We start from the raw sequence: 21,579 nt of genomic DNA on the forward strand, positions 1-21,579 counted from the left end.
GAATTTTGGCCAAATTTGGGTCCTAAGGGCAGTTGGGTAATTTGGAGGTGCCTAGGGGCAAAAGGCCAAGTTGGGCATTTCAAGTGCAATTGGGTAGAGAACCATTTTGAATGAGTCATGGATCAATAAAATCTCCATTTTGGGTCCCCATGTATTGGTCTTAGCCAGAGTATGGTGAGGGTATGGTGTAGCTTAGCTCCAAATCAACATTCAGGGTCAATCCTAAGGTCAAGTAGCCCTATAGGAACTCTCCTTGAGTTCCCTCATAATGATCTTACCTACTAAGTGCTAAAGGTTATGACCAATATGTGGAACTTCAAGTTGAGTAAATAGAAAAGTTTTGAGTTTCTAATGGTGAGGGTACCTTTTCTAATTTTCTAAGACTAGTCAGTAGAAAAGTCCTATGGCTAGACCTAGGCTACTAAAGAAATTTCTAGACCTCAACCAAAAGTGAGGTCAACACCGACGCTTCTCTTCCTCGAGGCTGAACACTCTCACTTTTATTGTGACGCTTCCTTTCTTCTTTTTGATTCGTTGGCCAATGTGGCTGGGGGGGGGGTAGGTGGTTGTCTTTCTTCTCTTTTATGCCTATATAGGAGCTTTCTAGGGCACTGTTTTGTGGTTGTAGAAGTTTTCTGAAAAAAAAGGAGTGTTCTTGAGAGAGAATTTTTAGAGGAACTTGGCATTTTTCTTTCTTCCTTTTTCACAGTTAGCAAGCGGATTTACTCCTTTGTTGTTCGAAAGAAGAAAGATTTCCTTCCTCTCTCTCTGTCGTTCGAAGATTTTGCGGCTTGGGGAACTAGAAACCCGAGAGGAGCTTTTACGTGAGGCTTTCAGGAGAAATTTCTGTGTGGTGTTTTCTTCAATCCTATTTTTAGTGTTTTGCTTTAAATCTGCACTAAAGAGATATTCTTCTTCTTCTCCTCTTTTTTGCTGCCTTGCTTGAAATATGTTATTGGAAATATTAAAATTGAGAAAAATGCTTGCATAAGGCTCTGATTCTGCCTTGTCTAGTGACTCATGATAATAAGCAATTGAATGTCTTAATGGAAGTTTATTTTGAAGTTTAATCATGAATATTTGCTTAGGATGGTGAGAAATGAAACATATATATCAGTTTTCCTTACTTTTTTTTTGCTTGAAATATGTGGAAGCATTGGTAGAGCATTTTAAAAATACATTTTTATTCCTCATAAATGTCTATGGCAAGCATGTGTGGGTTATCTTTACTTTCCTTAAAGCACTTGAAAGCATGGCTAGGGTGGTCTTGGAATGTATTTTACTCTTTTAGAAATACATTTGGAAAAACATGTTTGAGGTTTATGTCTTGTTTCTCTTGTTGTCCCTCATCAGAATATTTGCTGGAAATAATTTTTATGTGCTGAAGAATGTATTTGGGGCTCGATCTTTCCTCCTTTTGCTGCCCCTCTGCGTGAAATACATATACATGACATTCCTTTTATCATGGGGACTTTGAAGAGCTTGTTTGAGGCCTAGATTGGTAGTTGTTTTGTCCCTTTTTCTGGGCTCGATTTGGAGCTTGTTAGGCGCTGGTTTGATGGTTGTTTTACTCCTATTTCCGGCTCTACCCTTGAGCCTTAATTGGTGTGTGTTGCCTTTACGGTTTTCTTCTTGTTGCCCTTTACTCATGACCCCTACATGTTGTGATTAATGTTGAGGTTGGCTGGAATTTAATTTGTTCCTTATTTTAGCCTGGTCATGAGATTTCCCTATGGCTCTTTTATGTTTGATTCAAGCTTAAATGATGATGAGATGATATCTATTGCTTTGATCTTGGGTATTGCTTGGTGTTGCTGCCTTTGGAGCCTTCCTTTTGGCCCTTACCCGTGGGTCTATTGTGATGTTGGAGTCTCCCTCCTGGTCTTACTCGAGAGCATATATTTGATTTTTTTTTTTTTACACCATGTTGAATTTATATCTCATTATAAACTTTTGATGAAAGATGGGATTAAATTATTTTTGACATTGGCATGTTTTTCTAGAATGCTGGGGAATTATTTCTTCCATTAATTAATATATCTTCTTTTATGAAATGTAAAAGGGCTTGTACAATTTCATTTGGAGAAAATATATGGTTGATGTGAATTAAATTCATGAGGGGTTTTGAAATGTGCAAGATTGTCATTTGAAAAGGATGTTCTTCTCGGGATTGATCCGATCATTTTCTTTTTAATGAATTTAAACGTCTTTAAGTCGATGCACTTATGATTTCATTTAAACTTTAACGACTTGACTTTGTTTTAAAAGTGAATCGGCCTCTTTTTTTTGTTTTATTTTATTTTTTTTAACGGTTAAGTTAAAAATGAGAATTTCCGATTTAATTATATTCAGAAATGATTCATAGTCTTAAGGGAAAAAGAAAGAGAAAATTAAAAATAGAATTTGGATCTTTGAGATGATAAAACCTGAAGAGGGGATAGAATAGCGAATCATCTACCGTTCATTTTTGTATATGAAAGATAAAATTGTAAATTGGAAGAATAATTGAGGGTTTGAAGAGAGTGAGAGTTTAGATAACGATTATTGATATGGATTGAAAGATCAATAGACTTGCATTTAGGTCCCTAAATTTTGAATCAACTTAAATCCAACTACCCTAACTAGGATTGAAGCACACTTCATAACCTTTTTATGCCAAAACTTTAGGTTTACGCCTAGATTTTAGGAGGATGATAGCGAGCTAAGCTTGATCTAAAGATGTTCGAGGATTAGTTGAAGGACACTTAATTGAGGTTAGACACTTTAGAACACTTCAGACTAAAATTAAGGTGTGGGTTTCCTAAGTCTTAGGAGCACACCTTGAGAGAGTTCATCTTTCTAATGTTTAAATGAACCTAAGAAGCCAAACATCTTACCCCAGTTCGTCAGATAATTAAGACACTAGACACGAGGGTGCACTAGATCGTAAATCATGACTGATTTAATTAAATCAAATAATGAAATTCTTGCCTTAACTTGACCAAAACTGAAACTCAATGCTCCGGGATTTGAGTTTTACACTCAAATCCTCCTGACGATTGGGGATATCCCCAATATTACATATAAATCTCCTATTTTTGGTACTTTATATGTGATATTGTATTTTGTTTTATTTATTTGTCTTTTTCCTACGATTTACCTGTTTCTCTCAAGTTTTTTTCATGTCATATTTTCCCCTTCTACACAGCGCATAATAGCTAAACTTAAAAAAATAATAAACTTTCCAGGTGTAAAGGTTTAATTTACATTACAACATTTTATTTCACAAAATGTTAAATTATTCTCATAGACTGTTATACTATTTTTCCAACATATTATACTGTTTTTTCTTAGCACGTTATACACTTCTTTCAGCATGTTATACTGTTTTTTCTTTCTATTGTATACTATACTGTTCTTTTCTCTTATACTGCATGTTTAGTTATTTTGATACACACTATGCCTTAGTTTAGAATAACATAGTGGTTAAATGCATTTCCAAAACTAAAACTAAACCAGGATGTGCTACTACGAGGAGTTTGGAACGAACATTGTGGGCAACACAGCGAGGTGGTTTGCCTGGCGCAGCGTAAAACCCTTACATATCACTTTTAGGCTTTTTGCACAACCCTTTTGTATAATTATAAGTCCTAACACGTTAGGATTCCAAGGTTACCGTGCGGTACGATGTAAATCCTCCTGTCTTTTTAGGTTATTTGCACAGTCTGATATTGTGTAAACATAAGTCCTAAATCGTAAATAATTTGCAAGATTGAAATATCAAATTACATCATTTCGAAAGACATAAAGTCGAACATTAGGATAGTTGGGACATCCCAGGGTTTCTCCTGGATCTGTGATGTCTCTTATTATTCATTCATTTGAATTCCTTAAGATAAATGTTCCTATTTTGAACCATTCCCATTTGATTTTCCCATGTCCAATCGTGAAAACCTAAACTTTGAAATCTTGAAGGCAAAATTACATGATCTTAATCAAGAGTTTTCTTAAGTGACCCCCAGTCATTTAAAATGTAATTAACTATAAGGGCTTGCCTCTATAAGGAACCTGAAACCCAGATAAAATAAACCCTATCTAATTTTTTATGTTAGGCAGGGGAACTTGTTGGCTTTTTATATAAAATATTTCGCAGACCAAAACGGATGTCACAAATTCTTTAGTCTAAGTGATTGAATCTCTATTACAAGTGATATCTATTACAAGTGATATTACAAGTGATATATTTATTCTTCGGGATAAGTGTATTACTTGTAGTATTGTATTCGATCATCTAAACTATTTAAAATGAGAGACCCGTTTGATCTCACCTATTTTAAAATTAAAATGTTACTTACCTTTAAAAATAATAATAATAAAAATGTTATATTCATATTTAAATTATTTTCAAAATCACAAAATCATCACTTTTTCATACCACGAAGTTAAAAATAGCCGACATTGGGTGCTCGAACAGAGAAGGCGGTGCCTATGCCTCTGCTTTGGGCTCATATGCGCCCATATAGGCGTCTATTTCCAGAGAGCTTAGCGCATAGGCTCCAATTTCAAGCGCACATGCGCCATGAGCTATTGGTGTTGCGAATTGGCTTTTAATCCTGAGTTTGAGCAACGTACGGTAGGACTTGGTGTACCTTCCTTTGGTATTATTCGACAAGCATCTCGGTGAAGGTGAGAAGTGTAGAAGAGGTGTATTTCGGTGATTCAATATGATTTTTAAGTCGGATCGAAGCGAGTCCTATAAGTTTTCTTTGTGTGTGTTTTTTGTAAAACCTTCTGAATTTTAGAGATGAAGTTTCTAATGGTGACTCCGTTATTTTTTTATTGCTCTCAGGTTTTTCCATGTAAATTCTCATGTGTTTTTTCAGGTTACTTTGATTGCGCTTCTATTTTAATTTTTTTATTTCAATTTTTATCAAATTTGTGTGATCTTGTTTTATTGTGGTATGATTTAGTTTCTAATTGATCCTAAGCCCCAATAAAATTGGGAATAGTTTGTTGGAGATTTCCTATCAATTTATGTTTGTAACACTTAGGTGATAGTTTTTATGTGAAGCAAATGTTTTGAGTAATATTAAAATTGTGTGGTATGCATGTGAAGGCCCCAAAAATAAATAAATTTTCAAGAAAACATATGAAATAAGTTTAGTATATTTTCAAGTGATAATATCAACATTTTACTTTAAGAAATCACATAATATTAGAAGCCATCAAATGTTTGAACGCATGGTTCTATGGTGATCTATCATGTATATGGTTCAATATGGAATAATTTAACGAGAGAAACATAAATAATTGTATAACTAACTGCTAAGTATTATAATAGGAAATAATTTATTCCTATAGAAAGTTATGAGGAATAAATTATTTTATTAGAATAAGGAGATATTTTCTTTTCTTTCCTATTTTATATTTATCCTATTTTATATTTATTTCCTTAAATTATGAATTATTTGTTTTCATATTTTATGTTATTTCTTATATCTTCTAAAAATTAATATGAATTAATTATTGGAGAAATCAGTTGATATATCTTTTCTTTCATATCATTTCCTTTTTATTATTTTTCCTATTACAGAATTCTTGAAAGGGGTATTTATACCCCCATTCATATTAATGAAACAATTTTGTATTTCACATTATTTTGAGTTTCAACATGGTATCAGAGCAAGGTTTCGTACCCTAGCCACCAGTTCTCCTTTGAAAATTAGACTCCCTTCCTGTCATCCTCTATGCAGGAGGGGAGGAGCACTCATCTTAATATTTGAAACAACGACTTTTTCTTCACTACTCAAACCAACTTGGTCTCGTGCTCGTAAGCAAGGGCTCCAGCCAGGGCGGGACCAACGATGCCGCAACTCGCCTCATCGTCTCACTGTCGTCGATCGGACAATGCCGGCAAAATCCATCGCTGATCCTTCCTCCTGCAGTATTTTTTTGCTTCTCTGTCAAAGCGTCAGGAGGAGCTGCGTTTCCAGCCGGTCATTTCTCCAGTTTTCTTCTCTGCCAAAGCGTCAAGAAGAACTGTGTTTCGAGCTAGTTAGTTTTTCTACAGTATTTTTTTCTTCCCTGACCCAAGCGTCAGTAGGAGCTCTGTTTTCAGCCGCCCTTTCTTGTGTTGCTTTCTTTGTTGTCTCTTTCCCAACTCAAAATTTAGTCAAGTCTCAATCCAACAAATTCAGCAAAGCCTGAATCTCTCTTTTACGTCGAAACCTATGACAGACAAAACTCAAAATTCAGCCAAGTCTGAATCCATCAAATTCAGTCAAGCATGAATCTCTCTTCTACGTCAAAATTTATGACAAACAAAACTCAAAATTCAGCCAAATCTGAATCTAGCAAATTCGATAATCCAAACGATCAATTTTTCTTGACTACTCAGCAAGTTAGGAATTATTAACATACATTCCAAACTTGAGGGGGAGTGTTAAGAATTATAATAGGAAATAATTTATTCCTATAGAAAGTTATGAGGAATATGAGGAATAAATTATTTTCTTAAAATTATTTTATTAGAATAAGGAGATATTTCCTTTCCTATTTTATATTTATTTCCTCATATTAAGAATTATTTATTTTCATATTTTATGTTATTTCCTATATCTTCTAATAATTAATATGAATTAATTATTGGAGATATCAGTTGATATATTTTTCCTTTCATATCATTTCTTTTTTATTATTTTTCCTATTATAGGATTCTTGTAAGGGTTATTTATACCCCCGTTCATATCAATGAAAATATTCTGTATTTAATAACCTTATCAGCAACACCCTCAAGCCATTCACGCTGATTTTCAGCGAATCCAACATTTTGTCATATTTTTGTACCTTCCCCAACACCTTTTGTTCCTAACTTATAGGATATTATTGTCAGTACAGCGATGAGCATGACACAGTTCTTTGTCTGAACAAATGCAAATGCTTCTTGGTCAAATATTCTTGAGTACTTCCAAGTCTTTTCAGTATTAGCAATTTCAAGTTCCTCTACAGTATCACTGTCTTTGCAGATGTGGGGTGTTCTAACAAATATGTACAGAAACACCCATTTTATCAGCACATGATAACAAGAGACTATAATAGTGCATGCCAGTATAACACATTTGCAAAACATATAACATTTGACATAACTCTCTATCTTGGTTTGTCAACTCTACAAAACTTAATAAAAATATTGCAACTGTATCTTTTAAGATAATACTAGACTGAAGAAGTTGTCGAATTGATGTTAAACATTCCAAATTTGATGTTATTGACATCATAATGTCTTCTTGGAAAAATCTCTTATATTGTTGTTTAATATAATCCCAAGCATTTTTCATGTTGGTCTTTTCTTTAACAACCAATCTCAACAAAGCAGCACACATGTATGTTCCAGAACGTTCCCATAATTGGTAATGTTCTTCATCCCTTTCTTTATTACTCAGAGGCTCATAAGTATATTCATTTCCCCCTATTATCTCACAAATTGTTCGCTGATCAAGTGTTGTCGCAGATGTCGGCTTCTTTATCATCCCAGTCTTTTGATTTTCAAACAGATATTTTGTTGGATCTTCACATTATCTGAGACCCCAAACACATATTAGAATACTTGCAACAGACTGAGCACATACCAGAATGCAAACCTACGAGCGAAAGAGCACATTAATGTCAAGGATTGGTTTAATTATGATAGAAAAGGAAAAGAGAAAATCCTATCAGTTGCACTTTCATCATTGACACAGGTTGTAAGTTCTCAGCTGTTGCAAGCATTATGGAATGTGCTTGAGGTCTCAGATCATGTGAAGATCCAACAAAATACCTGTTTGAAAATCGAAAGACTGGGATGTTAAAGAAGTCGACATCTGCGACAACACTTGATCAGCGAACAGTTTGTGAGATAACAGGGGGAAAAGAATATACTTATGAGCCTCCGAGTAATAAAGAAATGGATGAAGAACATTACCAAGTATGGGAACGCTCTGAAACATACATATGTGTTTTTTCGTTGACATTGGTTGTTAAAGAAGAGACTAACATGAAAAATGCTTGGGATTATATTAAACAACAGTATAAGAGATTTTTCCAAGAAGACATGATGTCAATAACACGAAATCTGGAATGTTTAACATCAATTCGACAACTTCTTCAGTCTAGGACTATCTTAAAGGATACAGTTGCAATATTTTTATTAACATTTGTAGAGTTGACAAACCAAGATAGAGGATTATGTCAAATGTTATATGTTTTGCAAATGTGTTATACTGGCATGCACTCTTATAGTCTCTTGTTATCATGCGCTGATAAAATGGGTGTTCCTGTACATATCCTCATCTCATCGTTAGAACACCCACATCTGCAAAGACAGTGATACTATAGAGAAACTTGAAATTGCTAATGCTAGAAAGACTTGGAAGTACTCAAGAATATTTGACCAAGAAGCATTTGCATTTGTTCGGACAAAAAACTGTGGCATGCTCACCGTTGTACTGACAATAATATCATATAAGTTAGGAACAAAAGGTGTTGGGGACGTTACAAAAATAAGACAAATCGTTGGATTTGCCGAAAATCAACGTGAATGACTTGAGGGTGTTGCTGATAAGGTTATTAAATACATAATTATTTCATTGATATGAATGAAGGTATAAATAACCCTTACAAGAATCCTATAATAGAAAAAATAATAAAAAGAAAATGATATGAAAGAAAAGATATACCAACTGATATCTCCAATAATTAATTCATATTAATTATTAGAAGATATAGGAAATAACATAAAATATAAAAACAAATAATTCATAATCTAAGGAAATAAAAATAAAATAGGAAAGAAAATATCTCCTTATTCTAAGAAAATAATTTATTCCTCATAACTTTTTATAGGAATAAATCATTTCCTATTATAATTTTTAACACTCCCCTCAAGTTTGGAATGTATGTTAATAATTCCTAACTTGCTGAGTAGTCAAGAAAAATTGATCGTTTGGATTATCGAATTTGCTAGATTCAGATTTGACTGAATTTTGAGTTTTGTTTGTCATAAATTTCGACGTAAAAGAGAGATTCATGCTATGCTAAATTTGATGGATTCAGACTTGGTTGAATTTTGAGTTTTGTCTGTCATATGTTTCGGCGTAGAAGAGAGATTCAGGCTTTGCTGAATTTGTTGGATTCAAACTTGGCTGAATTTTGAGTTTTGCAGGGAAAGAAACAACCTACAGGAAAACTGATTTTTAGTTAATCGCGGTTATCGTTGGCTACAGAAAAAAAACATGTAAATCACACCCAGTAAATTCTACTGACAGACTGGAAACACAGCTCCCCTTGACACTTTGGCAGAGAAGAAAGCATGAGAAATGACCGGCTGGAAACGCAACTCCCCCTGACGCTTTGGCAGGAAAGCAAAAAAATACTACAGGAGGAAGGGTCGGCGATGGATTTTGCCAGCATTGTCCGATCGACGACAGTGAGACGATGAGGCGGGGTGCGGCATCGTTGGTCCCACCCTGGCTGGAGCCCTTGCTTACGAGCACAAGACCAAGTTGGTTTGAGTAGTGAAGAAAAAGTCGTTGTTTCAAATATCAAGATAAGTGCTCCTCCCCTCCTGCATAGAGGATGGCAGGAAGGGAGTCCAACAATTTTCAAAGGAGAACCGGTGGCGTGGGGAAGACAACAGGGTACGAAACCTTGCTCTGATACCATGTTGAAACTCATAATAATGCGGAATACATAATTGTTTCATTGATATGAACGGGGGTGTAAATAACCCTTACAAGAATCCTATAATAGAAAAAATAATAAAAAGTAAATGATATGAAAGGAAAGATATATCAACTGATATCTCTAATAATTAATTATCTTCTTATTCTAAGAAAATAATTTATTCCTCATAACTTTCTATAGGAATAAATTATTTCCTATTATAATTCTTAACACTCCTCCTCAAATTTGAAATGTATGTTAATAATTCTTAACTTGTTGATTAGTTAAGAAAAATTGATCGTTTGGATTATCGAATTTGTTATGAAACAATTATGTATTCTGCATTATTCTGAGTTTCAACACTAACTATGATGACTTTGCATGATTCTTTGCAGCCAGCAATGTAATTCATACTTGAGTGTCAGAAAATATTTTAAGAACTTGAAAAAAATTATAAAGCTCAAAGACAGATTACAAGTATATATTAAATAAAGGTTATGCAAATCAATCTATTAACATTGATAAAAAACGGTTCATGCCCACTTGATGTCAGGAATGTCAACTCAACTTGGTGGAAGGGCCAAATAATGAATTGTATCACTCTGAAAGAAAATTCAATGTTACATAATTACAGAAATGTGATAACTCCATGACTAAATCAACCGCATACAGATAGACAGAAAACTATTTTGCGACTTATCCCTAAAAAAAATACAAAGAAAAACTTCACAATGATCCTTCCTATAAGAGAACCAATAAGGCGTGAAACTTTACAAAGGAGGGTATATGTACATGCCTAATGAGTTGATTGACACTAGGAATGTAACAGAGCCAGACTGGCTCGTGAGCCAGCTCGGCTTGGCTCAATAAATGGCTTGTTAGTTGAGCTCAAAGAGCTAACAAGCTCAAGCTCAAGCCTACCCCAACTCGACTTGTTAATTCTCAAGCCAGCTTGTTTTAAGAAAATATTATTATAAAGTATATTAAAAATACATTTAAATTCAAGATTTTATCCTTAAAATTTTAAAAATGTTTAAATATAATATTTAAATTTGTTAAATCCTAAATTTTCTTACGAGAAACACGCCACGACAATTAGAGCAGAGAGGAGAAAAAAGTTAGATAGAGAGTAGAGTGAGAGAGAAAATGTTTTGTCTTTATTTATTTCATGACTGACTATTTATAATGGCCTCAAAATATAATTACAAAAAGAAGGGAACAGTTATGATAACCGCTCAAATAACACGTCGAATGAGAGTCATATTATAATAGAACGAAAACAAAATATATGTCGGTTGTCTAAAGTTTAGCATCGACCGGTTAAGTTGATCAATCTGATGCTCTCCGCCGAGAGATCTAGTCAATCGATGAAAGTCATTTTATCACTCGATCGCATCATCTCACTAGATGGTTTGTCGGTCACCAGATTTGTCGGGTGCCAAGTATGCGATTGATCGATTTGTGGTGTTCGATCAACAGTTATACGTTATTATTCGCTCTTTGGTTCAGAACTTCGATCGTCTGAGTCTTTGTCTTGACCGTTTGATCCCTTTGATATTCGTCATGACATTTTCACCCTATACAACATTTTATATTAGATGATTTCTTATTAACTATTTCTTGAATGTTCATTATATTTGTTATTTTATTATAAAAATAGTTTGAATTAATATTATTTTCTCCAGTTCATACAAAATGATTTGGTTCATGAATCAACTCAAACACTTAAAATTAAGCTTGAATTGGATTAACTAAACAAGCACAAGTTCCTGTCAAGGTTGATTCGAGGTCAACTTGACTTTTTACAACCCTAATTGAGACATTGGATGTGGGAAGTGTATTCATCTAAAGTGACTATACAGTTTGGAGTTGAAACTTAACAAAACATGCAAGACCATGTTTACCAGCCAGTGATGCAATATGATAGACAAGCCCGAGAAATGATACATGTTGTATAGCATTTCCAAGCTTTTAAATTGAAAGTAAGGCCAATATATACCATTTTAAATACCTATATTATGCCATGAATGTGATACAAACATATTCTTGGGATCTTGATGATCAACAAATTAAGGATGCTGGCAACTGTAGAAGTTATATGATAAGGATATATAGAAGAAAAACTCATATTTGAGAACGATAAATAGCAACTCCATAATTTTGGCAACTCTAAAAAATAAGGAAGAGGAATTGAAGAAGAAAACATAGAATAGCAGAAGAACTCACCACATTTTTTACATCCATCCGAATGTCTCCAAATGGAGCGAATATTACGTGTGGAATGCCACCAAATCCACATGTCTTGTCCGCGCTTAATATTTTTTTTCCTCTAAACGGAGGCTATGTAAAAAGAATATAAGGCCCTTAATTCATCTTGAACTAATCTATTAACCAATTTACACCTCTAATTGACCTAACAAAAAAACTAAACATCTAATAATCTCAGATCAGAATGCCAACCCAACCAGTTCAAAAGGCTAAAGCAATTAACTGACTAAACAACAATAACATGCATAAACTAACAAAAACCTCCATGACCCAGTAGAGAATAATACAAGAGTAACTAAATAAGAGCCTAAGAATTCCAAATTTCACAATTCACGATCAAAATAAGCAAAATGAAACTATAGCTTGAACAGGAAATACACAAACGAGTTCATAGAATAGAATTTCTAGCAGAAATCATCGTTTAAATTAAATGATTTCAGACAGGATCGTTCAGATAATAAGCAAAAAAGGCCAGATAATCCCTCCTCAATAAGCTCTAGCTAGAACTTGCGGAAGTACATACTCAACCTAAATACCATTCGCTTGATAACAAGTACATTATGGAGCACCAAGTTTTGCGCATTCAACCTCACATATTTTTTTTTTTAAAAAAAAGTTATAAAAAGAAGCTGAGGAAGATGGCGGGCAAACCTAGTGACGGCATCCCCGATAGAGAAGGGGCTGCAGTATTGAGGGTTGCGTGATCCGACCAAATAAATGCGGAGATAAATGTTTTCGATGGAGGATGATGATCGGAGGATCGCCGGCGATGTAAACGGCGGAGCCGCCAACGAACACGGATGCATTGGCTGTTATTCATGTGGTAGTACAAGAGGGTTTCTGTTGATGAAGGGCAAACTTGGCGCTTTAAATTTGCTATCTCCCGCCTTTTTTTTTTTTATTTTTTTTATGACATACTCAAGACTCAATTATTTATTTATTTACATATTTAACACCATATATATATATATACATACATACATATATATACATATACATACATACATACATATATATGTTTGTGTGTACTTATAAATGAAAAGAAAAGAAGGTTGATAATTAAAATTATGAAGTTTCAAAAAAAAGAAAATAATAACGTTAACTTTAAAAATGAATCATCAAATGATACTATAATTTGCGAAGTGAAAATCGAAAAAAATTTGGTGTAAAAATAAATTAGTATTATAAAACTATGAATTTATTTCTATAATATTAGTTAAAAGAGAATAAACGTATGAAGCCCATCATGCATCCTATGCGCTGCAGTACGATGAAATAGCAATGTAATTAATTACGGATTTTAACTTTTATTAGTTAGTCTAAACCCTAAACCCTAAACGAATGTTTTAATTTGATATAAGTATTTACACCAGCGTTCAACTGAACTAACAATTCAATCGTAGATTAGATTGAATCTTGGAGCTTTGTTCGGCACAAAGGGAATCATGAATTATAACTTTTATTAGTCAATGAGTTCTATTTCTAATTGCATTGTCTTATTTTTTAAATATTCAAAACGTCTAAAATACTATGTATTTTTAAAAAATTTCCTCGATCAAAAAATGATTTTATTTAAATCAAACATAAAACAAAAAACATAATAGGTATAAAAATAATAATAGTAAAAGTGATCCTAAATTTTAGATTAATAAACTCAGATAAAAATTACTTTATTTTCTGGCGAACCATATCACCTTACAAAACTATTGCAAAACCCTAGAGGAGTAACCAGCCCTTTTACATATCCATGCAATTTTGCATTTTAACCCCGGCAAAATATATTTATACACAAACAAAAAATTGGATTTTGATTATAGGATTTAATAACCAGCCCTTTTACATATCCATGCAATTTTGCGTTTTAACCCCGGCAAAATATATTTATACACAAACAAAAAATTGGATTTTGATTATAGGATTTAATAAACACTACTTGGATCCAGGCATTCCCTCCCATAGTGACTTCAAAAACACAAAATATAAACCGAATGCATTAAACTCTAAACAACCGGATAGCGCTTAGAGGCAGGGGAAATATTTGCGTACATAAGATGTACGCAACGCTGCATCAGGGGTTATTCAGGGGTACAGGGGGGTTATTTCCGGTTTATACCCCCTATAACCTCCGTGTAACTCCCATGTAACATCCGTGTAACTTATTTGCTCCTATGAAACTACAGAAGCGCGAAACTCATTTGTAGGTTACAGGAGGTTACAGAGGGCTACAACCCCGATATAACTCCCCTGTACCCCCTGAATAACCCCTGGGCGTACGCAGCGTTGCGTACGTCTTATGTACGCAAATATTTTATCTTCATTAGAGGCAGAGACCAGCTAATGAAGATAAAGTTCGGCGCAATAATGCCAGAACCAAGAATTGGCGGACAAAGTCTTGGTAAAGATATCTTTACAAAATTTAATAAAAACACATTTTATACTATTAAATTTGCCATGAGACGAATAGATATTCGATTAATGAATCATAATCCACAAGACACCTGCAAAAAGAAAAAATTGAATGAATAAATTAAAACCTTTTTTTTTTCCTTCAAAATATCTTATTCTGATGGAATTAAAGCCCAATCTTCCATCACAAAGATAATTTAGTTAAAACAAATCGATCCAACTCTTTTCAAATTTGAAAAAGGAATACCATCAATAAAATAAATGTTTATCAAAAGCACAAGAATGCATAAAATTGGTTAATTTAGAGGCCCAAACCTGTAAAGTCCGTCTAAGCTTTTTCTCCAAACTGATTGATGCAACCAAACCATCCTGTACAGAAACTTTACTCGTATCAAAGCTCATTTATTGAACTCATGGAAAGGGCTCTTCTAATTAACAAAACTGAACCCTCCAATCTTTACAGCCGGAGCAGTTGGGAAAACATAAAGAGAAAGAATTGAGAAGTGTATACACAATAGATTAAATGTGAGAAGATATGGAAAGAAAGGGAATCAGTCATCGGGGCGTTGAATCTCGCCCATCATGATGCGGTTACTGTGGACTTTGAATCCAAGGAGGGAAGGATCTATCTGCCTTCCCTTCTTGCCTTTCTTCTTCGCAGTCTTCACACCTTGTCCGGATTCCAAGAGATCGTGAGAGCTGCCGGGATGAGTTTCGGATTCTGCAGGTTTCTTAGAGCTTTTGATGATGTCGATGAATGAAGTCTCAGGGAGTTCAATGTCAGTGGAAGAAGTTCTACGGAATCTCAAGTCCTTTAAGATGCCAGAAGCAGAAGCTGCAGAAAACAATAACAGAATGAGAGTTGGTGACAGTTCTTTTTTTTTTTTAATTATGGGTCTTTATATGCATAACATCTAATTCCTATGCATTGAAATATTAACATTTAAATTTTACCTCTTAAATTAATACAATCCAAATCTTTCATATCACATTAAAAATACCAATTTTAATGTATGTAAATTTACCAAATTTGTAATATTGCTTGCAAGGCAAACTAGATTAAACTTATCATACCTTCAGAAGAAGGAAAACCAGATGGATTTTTGGCTTCGATGGTGGGAGCAGAGATGAACTCAGACAGAGACCCTTGAGTTGATAAAGTCAAGGGGTCTTGGGCGTGCTTTAATGAGGCACTGTCAGACCCTCTGTCAAGAATTCTTAGTGATCTGAATCAGCAGAACAAAAATACAAGAATAAGCACTTCAAACATGGAATGATTTCGTTTAGGATGGCGGGTTCGAATTCAATGAATTTATTTGAAATGAGGGCAAGTAAATAATACAACAGTTCTGAAATAAAACATCACCTCAAGTATAATTTATTTTTTATACAGTTCTAGGCATGCTATATTCACCCATTTTTCTTTTTATTTATCATTCTTAATACACATTACCAAGGAACAATAACCTTAATTTTACTAGGTGTTCACAAGTGAATTAAAGAAAATACTTGACTTAATTATAATTTTGTAAATTTATTTTTGAATCCTTATGATATTATTTTATTATAAAATATACCTAATATACTTCTTTTAAGTATGGAAATTAGATTTTCATCCACATCTTATTATTTAGCATATAATCAAAGGTAACTAAAATCCAAAGAAATCTAGGAACTGCTTGACCCTGCAGTAGTACTTCCAATCAATTTAATCCTGTTTCACTGTTCATTTTTACCCTACACTAAATACCTATAAGCTAAATTTCTAAAGCTGAAACATATTACATGAAATGAGCAATGTACCTGCTACTGGACATTCCTTCACCATAAACATTATCTGTACTCGTCTCATAATTGTAGAAGTTCAAACCCCCGGCTGAAGTATAAAAGGAGTTAGCTCACATGACTAGAGAATTAAAAAAGGAAGATTTACATACATACCACTCGATTCCTATGTATTTACATACCTCAAACCTAAACTTCAATTTTTACATAATACCAGCTTACCTATGCATGGAAAGGCGCATTTCACTTTTGAAAAGTTAAAAAGTCTTATTTTTATACGATATGAAAGATATGGGAGATATAAATGCAAAATATCAAACATTGGGTGTTAGATACGTAAATAAATAAGAGGTATGTACGTAAATTTCCCATTAAAATAATACAAGACAGAAAATAAAGGTTGTAAGCAGCTTGTAGTACCATTGCTGCCCAATGAAGTATGTCTAATAGGTGCACTGCTTTGCACCTCATGATCTTCTGAAAAAGACCCAACAGCTTGATCAGGATTGTTCGGGGCCTTACCCCTTGTACTACGCTTACTTCTTGCATTGCGCTGCTTAAGCCTCTTCCCATCCTTCAAATCTAAGAAATCGACCCTATCACCAGAAGAATCATTGACAACAGGATCAACAGCTAGTTCCTTCTCGATCTCATCTGCTTCATGAAAGAACTGGTTCTGCTCAATAGACAAGCTAGATCTAGTCCTTAAAGCCAACTCTCCACTTAAATCATAATCACCGCCATCTATTTCGACACTAGGATTCCCCACTACATCCTGCTGCATAAACACCTTATTTAAATTGGAACCCTCAGCAAAAGAATTATCCAATGAAGGGTTTGTGAACCAGTTGGGGTCCCTATCTTCAAAGGATGGAGCGGTAGTATCAAGTAACTCCAAAGGCTGAGAAGGTTGGAGAACCAATTGCTGCTGGAAAAAATCATCTATTCCGTGCTTTATGTTCTCATTTCCAGCAAGTGCTGCCCATGAAGTTGATTCCATGTTATACAGACTTCCCCTCAAATCCCGCTTCTGTCTCTCAGCTTCATAATGAAGCTGATTTAACTGTGCTTCTACCAAATTATTAGGACGCTGCTGCCCGTTCGAGTCGGCCCATTGGCCATCAATCACATCCAAACGAGGCCTAAATAATTGATTTGAGATGTGATGATCATGAGGATTAACAGGATGGAACTGCCTTGATTGAACTGGAGGATGCATGTGACCACGGATTTCTGCTATGTCCAACCCCTGCAGCCGTGCTATCACGTTTAAAACATCTGCATTTGGCTCAGGAGGGCTACGAGACATATGAATTGAACTATCGAAAGGATGTGTATTTCTTTCGTAAGGATTCTGCTGCATCCGCTCATGTAGCATGAGGTTCTGCTCAAGTAAGCCTGCCTGCTCAAATGGCGAAGGCGGCTGCAGGGATTGAATATAATCCATCTGGTTAAGCCTGTTTAAATGAGGGTGCTGAGCACTAGCAGCTGTTCTCATGAACTGACCCGATTCGTCAACAGACCAGACATTGCCAACATGCCTGTCCTCTTCCATGCCTCGCTTATGCCTAGAAGCAAGAGATAACTGCCTTGCCTGCAACTGCTCTTGCTGAAGTCTCAAGAAAATTTGCTCTTCCAAAGAGAGTGTAGACATATGCTTCTGACGAGAAAGGACATCCAACAAATCATTGTGTTGCTCATGGTGAAGATTTTGGCCAAGTTTTGCTTTCAAAAACTGCTCTAACACTAGATCCTGATTCCGTTGGAAATGATGAGGCTGATGTTCCAACTCTCGTGCAATGTGCTGTCGAAGTAATATCTGATCGAGGGAGCCATCCCGTAGAAGTGCCTCGCGCGCTTGCCGCTGCAGCATATGCTCGATCAGTAACTGTTGTTGTTGCTCTTGTTGTTGCTGCTGCTTCAGCAGTTGCATTTGTTGATAAAGTTGTTGCTGCTGCAATTGTTGCTGTTGTTGCTGCAGTTGCTGCTGCTCATGTAAACGCTGAAGATGATGCTGCTGTTCTTGAAGCTGCTGCAGTTTAATTAGATGCTCAATATCAAGCATGGATTGATTGTTAGCTCTGTGGTGCAGAGAACCCTGCTCTGGCACCACAAATGATTCGCCTAAATGCATGTGTTGATGAGAAGGAAGATGTTCCTGAAGTTGCTGTTTTTGAAGCTGATGAAGCAGTAGCTGGTCTTGAATACTGAGGTGGCTAAACTCATCTTCAAAATGTGGAAAATGAGCTGCATCAATTCCATCTTGAATTTTATTTGACCTGTTGCTTTGGATGGAAGCGCTAGGCCATGCGTCTGGTGGAAAAGCTTGGTTACTAGATGGATTAAACTGGTCCTGCTTATGCATGTAGAGTAGGGGGTCTAATACCGAAGGGTTAAGATTTCGGATGGGGTCATCTATACCAGCCATAGTGGATGATATGGGCTGCCGAGAATGTGAACCTTCCAACTCAGACCACAGCAATCCAAGCGGATTAATATCATTGTCACTATGATTTTTATGACTAGACATGTGAGGTTGCCCAATTTCACTGGACAGAAATTGATGACCAAGATTAGCGCAAGAGGAATTAGATTCATCATTAGCTGTCATCTCTAGAGATTTCTCAACTTCATTCATGCACCTTCCAGTATATAGAACCTCTGCAGAATATAAAGATCGACACATTACTTGGTAATAAAAAAATCAAAGAATGTTAGCAAACATGCTGTAGCGTATGTATGTATGCATGCATGCATGCGGGGGAAAAAAGGATAACTAACCTTCAGTATCTTGTCCTGGAAAATCATGAAGGGTATGACTTTCAGAAGCTGGAATAGTGGCAGAAGCTTCAAGCTCAGAAACCAGTGTCCTCCCAGTTGGAGGAGTTTCCATGTAGCCTCTTACATCTAAGACACTAGGTTGACATTCATGACTGACCATTGAATCAGAGACAGGCGCAGCTGTTTTCAAACTTTGGTCAACAAAATTAGAAGCCAGTGAGCCGATGACCTCAAATTTATCATTTGAGGTATCCAAAAAAGGATCACACAGCTCCTCAGAATAAACTTCCATGGTGGAATTAAACCTAAATTTTAAGTGTGGCATCACTTCACCTAAAGGCCGGAATGGGGTACCTTCTGGAGCATCAGATAAACAAACAGGTAAATCCAAACCGAAAAAACCCTGCTCAAACCAGGAAATTATATCAACACCCAAAAATGGTCCCTGAATGTCTCCTTGAGGATCTTGATAGAACAAACTCCATTCTTCATGGGAGGCCAGCTCCAGATGTTTCACTTCAGTACTCTCGTGTTTATCTCCCTTATTTATTGGAATTTCCTCAGCAAAAGAAGACTCGAACAAAGAAATTGAATCATCAGGTAGTTTAATGCTAATATCGTAAGGAGCAGCTGACATTGTTCCAGCATCCTTCTCATCAAGGTGCTGCTTTGGCCCCAGTTTATAATTCCCCGCCGCAAAATGATCTGAAACTTTGCAAATCTCAGCATCAAATTTTGTATCACTGAATGAAGGGTTCAATGTAACTCCAGAAACTGCAGGAACACAATCTAAGATAATAAATAAAAACTCGACACTAACATAAAGGCATCCGTAAGAATATACTGCATATATAAGTAGGGCATGCCATACCAATACCTTCGGTGGAAGCATCAGCAGCAGAAAGAATAGGATAAGACGTAGCCTCTGAGCTCAAATCCAAGAATAAAAAAAATAAGTAAATAAGCACATGACTAAATAAATAGAAAAGTAGTGCAGGATAGTAATCACCTATCTCACTGTAGTCAACGTTTGCTTTCTGCTCTCTGCTTGTACTGTACAACACTTCACTTCCAGTGACCTTTCCTTTTGATATATCTTCTAAAAGAGACTGAGAACCATTTACATTGATTAAAACGATGATGTCCAAGTTATAGAAACTAAAAGACAAGAACTTCGATTGCACCATTTAAAAAAAAAAGCTTCTAACGGCAACATAAAAGAACAGTCACACATAAGAGAATGGAACTGACCTCCTCAGTAGGATCCGGTGAGACGAATGCCAATGGTGTCATAGACTTTGATTGTGTCATAGGAGGAGTATCAAAACCATCAGGAACAATTTCAAAATCAGGCAGCATCTTCTGTTTCCTATAAATGTCAAGAAGTTTACCCCTTGGGTAGCGAAACAGCTCTGCAAATAAACCAGATCTCCCTTGGTCAGCATAACTCCTGCTTAAAGGTGCAGCACCAATAGGTCCAGCTGAAGATGTCCTGTGCTGGGATAAGCCTCCCAGAAGGCTTCCCCTGCCCCTTCCAAGAGCAAACCCAACCTGCGAAGCTTCTGACCGTCCTCTATCTAATCCAAATCCTGGAGCAGCACGATAAACTGTTGAAGCACCGGAATGGATCTCCAGACGATGTCGTGGCCTCCACTTATCACGTGTTTCAGATTCAGATGGCCGATTGCTACTAAGAAATGTTTGCTTTTCAGCAATTTGGTCCTCCTTGTCGCCATCTATTTTTCTGTCAGTGCGTGTCTCCTTCTCCTCTGGCCCCCATCGTGATGACCACTTACTATCACGCCGGTTCTCAAGGCCAGTGCTACGACCCGTCACTTCATGCCATCTATCAGAGGACGGCAGAGTCCTAGATTCACCAGAATCTCTTGCGGAAGCAATTTCGGAGCGGCGGTCATTTTTTCGGTGATCAGTTTCTCGATCACCTTCTTTCTTACGATCTCTCCTACCAAGCGAACCAGTCTCTCTTTCCTCATCACGCCAACGTCGACTATTTTCAACATCAGGAACAGCCCTTCTCCAATCCTTTTTGTCTGGAGGCCCATCAGGACGCCAAGGCTCTTTCTGCACAGAGTCTGCAGATGATCCATAAGAGAGGGAATTTGGCAGGCGAGTATCCTGAAAGAATTAAAAAAAAACCCATTTTTTTAATATAAACACAATTTGCATACATAAATAAAAAGGAACTAGGAATTCCAAAAGTCAATTGATAAAAAAAGTATCATCTTAAACCATGTCTTTTTCAAATACAGTTGTTCAAGAGTTCAAATCACAATTTAAACTACCTTTTATGAAAAGATAAAGAGAACATAAATTAGAAAGACCATAGTAGTTAGAAGTAATAGCTTACCTGAAAATGGTATAAAAAGAAATTAAAACACGAAAACAAAAAGGACATCAGATAGATAAACAATTAAAGAACCATGAATAGCTGATAAAGTAAAATTTATAGCAACGCTAGAAAATTCCTTCCATGCAAAAACACTAGAAAAATCCTTCCATGCTTAATTGACAGTCTCAAGTCAGCTCAAAGGCCGGCTCGCTTGAGAAAATGAGTTTGATTCGAGCAATTGTTCGAATAAAATGATAATAAATGAGTAAAGAACAAATAATTAGAATCACTTGATATTATATATATATATA

At 35.6% G+C, this 21,579-nt stretch overlaps 2 protein-coding genes across 8 annotated transcripts in view; both read right to left on the reverse strand.

Annotated features, from left to right (window-relative positions):
- The window catches only part of LOC110029199, a 22,704-nt gene extending 9,887 nt beyond the window's left edge, over positions 1-12,817 (reverse strand). For all 5 annotated transcript variants that reach the window (XM_020731381.1, XM_020731378.1, XM_020731377.1 and 2 more), the window contains exon 1: positions 12,598-12,817. In XM_020731381.1, coding sequence (XP_020587040.1) covers positions 12,598-12,752 — 155 coding nt within the window. In that variant the 5' untranslated portion in view covers positions 12,753-12,817. The remainder of the gene's footprint in view (positions 1-12,597) is intronic.
- Positions 12,818-14,670: 1,853 nt separating this feature from the next.
- Positions 14,671-21,579, reverse strand: part of LOC110029136 — an 11,964-nt gene continuing 5,055 nt past the window's right edge. The window contains exons 4-11 of one of the 3 annotated variants that reach the window (XM_020731284.1): positions 20,170-21,054; positions 19,928-20,027; positions 19,790-19,843; positions 18,919-19,692; positions 16,558-18,798; positions 16,156-16,228; positions 15,427-15,557; positions 14,671-15,187 (exon numbers count right to left, since the gene is read on the reverse strand). In XM_020731284.1, coding sequence (XP_020586943.1) covers positions 14,904-15,187; positions 15,427-15,557; positions 16,156-16,228; positions 16,558-18,798; positions 18,919-19,692; positions 19,790-19,843; positions 19,928-20,027; positions 20,170-21,054 — 4,542 coding nt within the window. In that variant the 3' untranslated portion in view covers positions 14,671-14,903. Of the gene's footprint in view, positions 15,188-15,426; positions 15,579-16,155; positions 16,229-16,557; positions 18,799-18,918; positions 19,693-19,789; positions 19,844-19,927; positions 20,028-20,169; positions 21,055-21,579 lie in introns of all 3 variants that reach the window. The other 2 variants (XM_020731283.1, XM_020731282.1) reach the window with 2 other exon arrangements.

The sequence above is a fragment of the Phalaenopsis equestris genome, unplaced genomic scaffold, assembly GCF_001263595.1.
Source record: "Phalaenopsis equestris unplaced genomic scaffold, ASM126359v1 Scaffold000552, whole genome shotgun sequence".
Taxonomy (NCBI): domain Eukaryota; kingdom Viridiplantae; phylum Streptophyta; class Magnoliopsida; order Asparagales; family Orchidaceae; genus Phalaenopsis; species Phalaenopsis equestris.